The 10,314-nt window shown below is 35.5% G+C and overlaps 1 protein-coding gene across 1 annotated transcript in view; it reads right to left on the bottom strand.

The window, feature by feature from the left end:
- The window catches only part of AKAP9 (A-kinase anchoring protein 9), a 118,242-nt gene that overhangs the window by 22,622 nt on the left and 85,306 nt on the right, over window positions 1-10,314 (bottom strand). The window contains 6 exon segments of the mRNA XM_074900258.1: window positions 1,701-1,880; window positions 2,134-2,286; window positions 3,150-3,254; window positions 3,361-3,537; window positions 6,033-6,152; window positions 8,661-8,893. Coding sequence (XP_074756359.1) covers window positions 1,701-1,880; window positions 2,134-2,286; window positions 3,150-3,254; window positions 3,361-3,537; window positions 6,033-6,152; window positions 8,661-8,893 — 968 coding nt within the window.

The raw sequence follows: 10,314 nt of genomic DNA, 5'->3' as shown, positions 1-10,314 counted from the left end.
TTATCTTTCAATACTTCATTAGGTTTAGTTCGTTAAATAGAATAATAAGATGACTTTGCAATATAACTGTACAGTATAATATGTACAAAAATAAATTATAAACATGACGATATAAATTAGAGGGACTGATTTGCCAATGAAGAACTTGTTTTTAAAAATCCACAGAGACTAGAGGAAGATCAATACCACTGAATAAAATGTGAACAAGTTACTGGTTTTCAGAAGAAAAGAACAATGACCCTGGTGCTTGCTGTCAAGTCAGCATAAGGGTTTTGGTTCTTCATTACATAATGAAATAAAGCACCACAGAAGGCAAATACAGCAATTAAAAGAAAAGCACTTAGTGGGATGAAGATGTCTAAGGGACTAAGAAATGGATTAACCTAAGAACAACCTATTAATATTTAATACTGATCTCATAACCAAGCAGAGTAATTACTTAATGTCCTGGAAAATATAACTGAGAGGATGAAATTAAGAAAATGAAACTTCATATAACAGGAGAAGAACCAATCATTAAAATGAATTATACCTGTATCCTGACTATTTCTCTCAAGGCAATAAATGTAACCATATTACTGTGGTCATTGTATAAAGCAGAATCGTTGTGGATTTCTAAAGTATGATCTTTCCTAAATCCAATTTCCTAAATCCAACCCAAAGTTTTGTCATTATTTGCTGAGGCTCATTATAACTAAATTTTGTACATAAAAACTCAGTGAAATTATCCAGCTCTGTCAGAGCTCTATTTCAGGGCATTCAATATGCCCTGTTAGAATGTTACCCGAAATGTTCAATCAGTGTTGTGGTAACAGAACTCATGTTCTTACCTTACTGAATGATACTTGTTTTGGGATTAAAGCTTATGACTAATATTCACATTTAAAGTGGTCGAAAAGCACTGAAAAAATCCAATTTTCTTTCTATAAAGTGTGAGACCAAAGGCCTGTTTCTGCTGTCACTTACATCAATGCAAAGTAAGCAGTATTTATGTTGAAATCAAATGTACTATATCTGTATAAAATGAATGTAAACCAGAAGATGACAAAGCTCATTATAATAAACACACATAACTGAAAAATAACAGAAAACTACAGGTGTTAAATCTCAGTAAATAAAGATTAATCTGCTTCTTTTTTTTCTTAGTCGCCATTTCTAATAAAATACAGTGTTTTGTTTGGACATCCACCATGCTTCAAACTATATTAAAGATGTTGCCAACACTGGTATGATGACAAAGTATTTACAGAAGCTCATGGAACACCAAAGTTCAACTGCTAAAAAACCTATAAAATCCAACATGATCCAGCAGGTGTCACTAAAATATATCAGTGAAAGTAAGTCATTGTAGGGAAGATGGTAGAACGAATGTTGAGATTGAATTCAGCTACCTCCATACTATTAAATGTTCATATGTATTAGAAGAATAAGGAATGAAGAATTTAAGACAAAAACTCAAGCAGAAATAAGGCAGAATAATAAAAAGAAAAGCAAGCAAAAATTATCCTTCATAAAAAATGAGATAAAAGAGGAAAAACAGATTAGGGTTAAAGTGTTGCTTGAAACTGAAGCATTTGCATTTTTAAATTAAGGCAGCAACAGAAGGTAATGTAATTTGTGGGGGGATGGAGGGGTTTTTTTTCTTTAAACAGATAGCAACACAAAAGTAGGACTCTGAAAAAGATTTCAAAAGAATGTACTTTGTTGTCAGTTGTGACTTCAAGTTGCTGTTGCAGTTTTGCAATTTGTTCATGAAGATGATCTATTTCCTGCTCCTTTTCTTGCATGATGTGAGCAAGCCTCCCAGCCACTAAATGATGGTCCTTTATGGTGGCATCTTCTGATTTCTGGATAGCTAGTCCCAGTATTTCCATTTCATCCTACCAAAAAAAACCCCCCAAAACCATGTTACAGTTGTACATAACTTTTTCTGCATATTCTTGTATGAGTAAGGCATAGGAATCAAAATAAACAAATTGCATGGAATGAGAAGTAATTATATGAACTTTCTAACATTTTGCAAGTTGAACTGTGGAATGCTTGAGAAACAATCTGGCATCTTGGCATTTTCCAAGATTTCTTTTCTGGGGAGGAGGGAGAATAAAGCTCTAGGCTTCTCTGTTACACAGCTACCTTAAATAATTTGTTCTCTTGTTCAAGTTCTTGCAAGTGCGTAGTGGACTCCTTTCGCTGAATTTCTAGTTGCATGTGCAACTGCTGAACTTCTTCATTTTTATTTTCTAGCTCCTCTCGAAACTGCTCCAGTTGTTCTTCAAGGTTCGTGATCTATGTTTCCAAAGTAAATGGTGGAAAAGGAGAGACAGGCATACCAAAAATTAAATGTCATCATTTTCAAGTGCAATGTCTACATTAAACTAGTTTGGTATGCACAAACAAACCAGTGAGCAAGTCCCTTATGAGGCCAGCCTGAGAGAGTTGGGGTTGTTCAACCTGGAGAAGAGAAGGCTCCAGTGAGACCTTATAGCAGCCTGCCAGTACTTAAAGGTGGCCTACAGGAAAGATGGGGAGGGACTCTTTATCAGGCAATGTAGTGATAGGATGAGGGGTGTAATGGTTTTAAACTGAAAGAGGGTAGATTTAGATTAGGTGTAAGGAAGAAGTTCCTCACTGTAAGGGTGGTGAGACACTGGCACAGGTTGCCCAGAGAAGCTGTGACTGCCCCCTCCCTGGCAGTGTTCAAGGCCAGGTTGGACGGGGCTTTGAGCAACCTGGTCTGGTGGGAGGTGTCCCTGCCCATGGCAGGGGGCTTGGAACAAGATGATCTTTAAGGTCCCTTCCAAGCCAAACCATTCTATGACTATATGATATGAACGTGTACTGAGTGACATTCTAAGTCCTTAAACTGAATGGAATTTTAAAACCCACTAAAATCACCTGAAATCACTATGAAGTTTTTCTTAATTGGGTTGAATTTTGATTCCCAAAAGTCTCTTGTAAGTTATAAGCATTAACATAGACAATAACAACAATTATCATGGCTCACAAGAGAATTTCAAAGGTATTTGGATTGCCATCTCTCTGATCTGTTAAAAAATTTCATCTGTGTAAGTTCATCAAACTCAACAGAAAGCAAAAACTGACAAACCAAAGTATCAGTGAAAACACGGAACATTTCACTAGTATTTTACCTCCTTTTCCTTTCTGTCCACAGCTTCTCGTTCAGCTTGCAGTTGTACTTCAAGAGGTAATTCTCCCTTTACTATGATGGTGCCAAACTGTTTCCTTTCCTCCACCTTTAAGTACAAACATTATTAATAAACAAATAAAAAAGATATACTCTTTTGTTCTCAAGAAAATAAGAAAGTAGTAAATACACGATAATTTTAGACCAAGCAATACCTTTTGCAAGTTGTCTGCACTGATGATTAAGGCTTGTTCCAGTTCTCTTATCCTGCATTCCAGTTTCTCAATTTCTTCATTTCGTTCTTGTATATCTCTCTGAAGTTGCTCCTTAGAGAGCAAAAGCTCACTGCATTTGTCTGTTTTTTCTTTCAGATGATTTGTTAACTGTTCAACCTGGTGACAATATGGCAGGAAGATGATATATTGTACTAGGATTGTAAGGGTTTGCAAGCAATAGCAACAGCACTCATTTTTGATAGAGCAAAAATGTTCCTCTTTTTTTCTCATAACCCAACTCCTACACTTTAGGTGAAACAGAATGTAAAGTCAGAACACTGTAGTGGTATATCCAACAAATACAAACAGCATTTTAAAATAGTCATATATTCTGTGCTACATCACCTGCTCTCTAAAAGTGACCTTGACTTTCTGAAGCCTTCAGATTCACTAGTCAGTTAAAAGCAAGTAGCATGGCATCCCTATGCAGCCCACTAAAAGGACACCTTTAGCATCTATGGATGAAATGTCTTGACCCTAAGGTCAATATGCTATTTGCATCTTTGAGGTATATCATAGTTCTAAAAGTCTGTGACAAAGCATTCTAACAGAGCATTTTGAATGTCAGTAGTTCAGAAACAACATATTAAAAAAGTAACTGAAGTAGTAAAGATAGGAATGGATCACAGTTCTAAAAGTTTTTCAGAAATTATTAATAAAATTTACAGTTAAGAAATATGTGTAACAAATTCATGGTATTAGGCCTAATGCACAGAATTAAGACCTGAGTTAAACTAAGCAATTGAACAAGAGACATGGAGAGCAATGTTTGTCCCACTCAAGAAACTGATTTCAGAATTTACAATGAGGAAATTATGACGCAGGTAAAAGGTAGAAGATTCAAAGCATTTCAATAGATAGGAGAGAAAAGGACCAGAACATAAAGCTGACAGGATGGTATTATTGACATTATCCATCCATGAGTAACATCAAAGTCTGAAGTGACCACAGAAAAGTCCTGGGAGAGAAATGAAAAAAGAAAAATCAAGTCTAGAGCAGACTCTTTATGACAACTCTCCCGGGAGTAAGTTGACACAGTAAGCTGAAACAACAGTAAAAAAGAAACGAAGTTATCAACAGAAATTGCTCATTGCAAAGCAGAAGAGCATTAAAAAAACCCGTGCAACTATGAAAAAATAAAGCAGCTATCTCAGAAAAGCATGAGAAATAATGATAAAATGTATATTTATGAAATATTCCAAGTAATATTGTGATATCAAAATATACTATATAGAGTAAGACTATGTGCTTCATTTGATAGAAATTAAATGTAAATCTAATACACTATTGAAAATTCTTTCTATAATTTGTAATGTATCACATTCAACACCACCCAGCTCTAAAACAGCTGCTACACCTGTGGTGGTGGCAGACAATTTTATTATCTATCTTTCTACCTACTAAAAAATTCTAATTTAAAAGCATCTAATATAAATCTCAAAATTTGAGTCAGTTACAGCCTGCTTTAAAACTTCCATTGTAGCCTATCTGTCAACTTAAGACTATACATACATGTGCATATGTGCATATAAATCAGGACAATTTTTACATATATATTCTGTACAGAAAAATAGAGCAATTTTTATTATGCTATCAAATTTGAAATTTAGGAGGTGGAGAATTTATTTTTTTTTAAAAGAGAGAAATTTAACCGGGAATTCACACACTACTCATGCCCCAAACTATAAACAGGCACATAACAAAATTAACTCGAAATGAACATGCTGGATTCAGGAAAACTAATCATGCTAAAAAGTCTCCCCCATCTGTGGAACATGTCAACAGGCGAGGAGTATGCACAGACTTGGAGATAGAAAGAAATAGATGCAGAATTTCTTTGTATGTGTTGGTTAACACATCCCCAGCTAATTCCAGAAGACTCATTGTTCACAGAGGCTGATTACAGCCATATCACATAGTACTGACTAAATACTTTGACTGTAAGATTTCTTACAAACCTTTCTATTAAAATGTATTTTAAAAATTAAATACACCTCTAAATCTGCGAATTGTAAGTAAATATTTTGACAACTTACATCTCACATATATCAATTTATGTCCTATTACTGTCTACAGTCCTAAAGCATATAATATAGAATACTAAATATTGCTAATATTTAATAATTGAATTACAGAAACTGAACTACTTCAGTTAAGAATTTTGATTTGAAAATCACAGTGCAACCTAAGAGACATTTTAATACCGAAAATCAGGCAAGAAAATAATGCAAAAATATCAGTCTTACTCAAGAAGCAGGACACAAGAAAACCTACAAAAAATAAAGTGTAATTTAATTGACTAACAGGTCATCAAACAAAACATGCAAAAGCTTCATAATATACAGCATTTACACTGCTATATATTATACAATATATATAACCAACAAGCCTAAAAATATGCAATATATTACAACCAATCAGCCTAAAAAGCCCCAAACCAGTTTCACCACTTTGCCCCAACACCTGACCCTTAATTTAAGGGGATCTACTTTCTTTCCTGCTTTGTAAATGGATGCAGGTTAGGTACACTATTAAATAGCTTCATTATAATATCTTAGCAGCTGTCAAGTTGTCATTTACATTCATTGAGTACAAGTAGTAAAATGTGTTACCTCTCTGGTTTGATGTTCATTAACAGGCTGACTCCTTTGGGGAATCTTAAGCTGTTGTTCCAGCTTCTGTATCTCTTGCTGGAACACATCTCTCTCATGCTCTCGGTCAATTGCTTGCTCCTGAAAGTTAAGAAATTATACAGATACACCATTTGATTTACAAACTATCTAAATTAAGTATATTACTACTTATTTCTCTTAATGCGAGGCCAGTAACAGTATGCCAGTAATTTTAAGGTAGCAGAACCTCTTGAAACTACTATTAACAAAAACTTCTTTCATCCTTTAAGGCAACAAATTTCACATTTCTTTTTATTAAAAATTAGGACAGCATAGATATATCCAGTATTATTTCAGAAAAATGATGGGTTTGTTTCTTCTGTTTCAGGTACACCACACAAATGCTAACAGAACAATATTTCATGATCTTCTTTCCTAATGTTTGTCTTTAACATATGTAGCATAAATAGAAACTGAGAAATTAACTCTGTGCTAATTTTCATGAGTCAACAGCAAAAAAACCCCATTAAAACAACTTATAAATCATTGAATTTTGCATTTCAGTTTTACTTTTGACCAGTTTCAGTTATTATAAGTCTTTATATAGGAAATAATGTGCAACTGGTAGCATCAAGTGAAAGCATCACCTTCAAATGCCACTTTGTAAAACAGAAAACCTTATCAGATGCATTAAATAAACTAGCTGAATTATCCGATACAATGAGGAATGTTTCTGTCTAGCAACAAAATATTTTACAAAAATTCAGGAAACCAGAATAAAAACCTCAACCTTTACAAGCTGCATCTGTTTACAAACTCACCTGTTGTTTCAAGGAAACAGCAGAATTCTAATGCTACTGTTACACAGCTACTCATCTCAGTAGTCTGTAACTCTCCAGTTCATGCTACTGATAATCCCAAACCATAATGCATTTATGACTATGGAATTTGTAATAGGAATTTTTATGTCTGAACTTTGTCCTATTACGACACACTACTTTCAGTGAGAAAAATAATCTTGTAACTGTAGAAAATGAAATAAAGCAAATCCATTTGTGCTATGAGGTATCTGGAAAGATCTAAAGATCTCTCCTTTAATACTGTTTAGTAATAAATTACGCAGACAAGGTGCCACAAGGTGTTGTATTTACTATATAAAAAATTATTCCACCCTACTGCTGTCATCTAGAAAGTTAACCGAGAAAGCACAGAAATAACAGTTTTCTTTCAGCAGCAGTATAGGACACATAACAGGAATAAAACAGGACAAGGAAGTGGTGAGGAAGACTGTGTTTGCTGAAAATGTGGTAAAGTCTAATAATTGCAGAAACAGCTTGAGTCAGGAAGAAGTTGGGTACAACAGAGGCAGCTGTCACTGTGAATGGGGACAAATACAAATGTAACATAACTGTGTGGAAGGTGTAGCTTATTATCTGGAGGTAGATTATTGAAGACTATAAAGGAAGACTATAAAAGAAGCTTAGAGAAATTATTTTTTCAATTTCGAAGTACAAATAAAGCTGACTACTTAATGCATAGAATCATAGAGTAATTTGGGTTCGAAGAGACATTTAAAGGTCATCTAGTCAATCTTCAACTAGGTTGATCATGTTGCTCAGAGCCCCATCCAACTTGACCTTGAATGCTTCTAGGGATGGGGCATCTACCACCTCCCTGGGCAACCTGTTCTAGCATCTCACTGCCCCCACAGTGAGGAACTTCTTCCCTATAGCTGATCCAAGTCTATCCTCTTTCAGTTTAAAACCATTACCCCTCGTCCTATGGCAACAGGCTCTGCTAAAACGTTTGTTCCTATCTTTCTTATAATCGCCCTTTAAGCACTGAAAGGCCTCCCTGGAGCCTTCTCTTCTTCAGGCTGAACAACCCCAGCTCTCTCAGCCTGTCCTCCTAAAGGACGTGCTCCAAGTCCCCAATCACTTTTGTGGCCTCCTCTGGACTCACTCGAGCAGGTCTATGTCCTTGTTATGTTGGGGGCCCCAGAGCTGGACACAGCACTCCAGGTGGGGTTCCGCTGGAGCAGAGTAGAGGGGGACAATCCCGTCCCTCGACCTGCTGGCCACACTTCTCTTGATGCAGCCCAGGATACGGTTGGCTTGCTGGGCTGTGAATGGACATTATCAGCTCATGTCCAGCTTTTCATCCACCATTACCCCCAAGTCCTTCTCTGTAGGGCTGCTCTCAATCCATGCATCCTCCAGTCTATACTGATACCAGGGGTTTCCCCAACCCAGGTGCAGGACCTTGCACAGACTTTAGATTAATTCTAGCAGACTTTACTGAAAAACATGGAAATTCCACAAACTAGAACAACAACAACAAAAAAAGTTCACAAAAATGTTTCCTCATTAATGTCAGAAGTTTCCCATTATTTTAAACATTTGAGAAGCCTACTAAGTTAGAAATACTAAGTAGTCTTAAGCAAGCATCTCAAATGAATTTTCAACTTTTAAAATGTTCATTAAATTCTTGGGCTGAAATCTAAACACTGTTCCTATCATGTACTTCTTTATGTTTGCTCTAAATATGAAAAAATAGCATTTCCTGCTGAACTAAACTCAGTACAGGTGCCCACCCACATTCACGAAACTAGCCTTTCACCATACTTACATCTAGAAATTTTCTTGTTTTCTCAAGTTGCTTCTCCAAAGCCTGGTTTTGCTGCCTTAAGTCCATTAGTTCTGCATTTTTTTCTTGCTCTAGTTCTATGAACCGATTGACCTGTTCTTCCAGGTCTATTTCCAAGATTTTCACTTGCTTCTGAAGGTCATCATACTCTTTTTCAGCTTGACGCTGTACTTCAATTTTTTCTTTCATTAGCTTTTCTGTTTCCTCCAGCAATTCTGGTTACAATAAAAGCATCACACACTACTTTTAGATATGAATAGTTAGTAATGTTATGAAGCAAAACCACTCCCCAAGGTATCCATGCTGTATTCTGCAGAAGGATGTGAACTGGTTTGGGTTTTTACTATTTTTCGTTTTTAGAAAATGGGTTTTCTACTGAAAAAGAATCAAGATAACCACTAAAGCAAACTCATAATAAAATTACTATCCTTTAGTTAGTCTTCAGAGGACTGTTAGTGAAGTTGTATCAGATCACTTCCCTGTTTAAGGTTCATGTAAATTAAAAAGTCTATGTATAACTGAAAATAAAATAAAATGCATGGGTTCAAACCACAGCTAGAGTCAGCACAGGGCTTAACAATGACGTACAGAAAACCCAAACCTCTTCTCATCCCCAGTGTCAGTAAAATCCATCCACTCCCAGTCTTCATCTTTAATGTGATACATATAAATAATTTGAAGGAAATATAGAAAGACTTAGCGAGGTTGCCAGGCAGACAGGGAAATTACTGACCTGTAACTGGAGCTTTGTAAAATCAGTGACTGCATGGATGCCCAATTTTGAGTCCTCATGAAAAGACTGACAAGCATATATAGTAAAGCCCCAAACCACTCTATTAAGACTCTTAAGCCACAGCCCACTGAAGTATATATTAACTAACCGTACACATCCTTTGAGGTAAAATCCAAATTGTAAAGTGCAATTACATTTGGAGAATCTTTAAAACATGATTGATATTTAGACAGAAACAATGCAATTTACTTTCACTATAGAAGAAAGATCCTTTAGGCACCATCATCTTACATCATATTTAACCAATTCTCATTTCTAGATAATATAATACAGTGTTTAGTTATCATAATGAATGACTCAACTGTCTTTGGAAATAAAAAAGAAAAAAAAAAGCTACAAAAATATCCCTCCAATACGATCTATGTATCTGTAATTCATAGGTGAATAAGATGATGGTTATTCATGAATTTGCTCATTATGTTTAGAAATTATAAGAAATGTTGTTAGCGAAATGTAAAACTGAGTATGAAATACAACATCAAAGCTGCAGGCCAGTAAGAATTACAAGTAATGTCAGTAAGCCAAAAGCCCAATAATCCTGATTAACAATGTCAGTATGTGTAAGTCTTCCACCCAGTTACAGATTGGCCATGCAACATACAAACACACCTGCTTGGGAAGCTGCATCGACTGCAGCATCTACTAGGCCTAGGAGAATAGAGAGAGAGAGAAAAAACAAAAAAAGAAGCAAAGTAATTCACATGCCAGCTATAGTTTTCTTGTGGTGCAATAATGTAAGAGAAAATGAAGCCAAAGGTAGATGTGGCATTTAATGACAAAGCTGTTGAGGTAACTTAGGGAATGAGGTAAGTTATTTTGGTATGCATGATATAAATACCTACA

The sequence above is a fragment of the Athene noctua genome, chromosome 2 (genome assembly GCF_965140245.1).
Source record: "Athene noctua chromosome 2, bAthNoc1.hap1.1, whole genome shotgun sequence".
NCBI classification, from domain to species: domain Eukaryota; kingdom Metazoa; phylum Chordata; class Aves; order Strigiformes; family Strigidae; genus Athene; species Athene noctua.
Note: the sequence above shows the minus strand (reverse complement) of the source record. Positions and strands in the feature narration are given on the sequence as shown.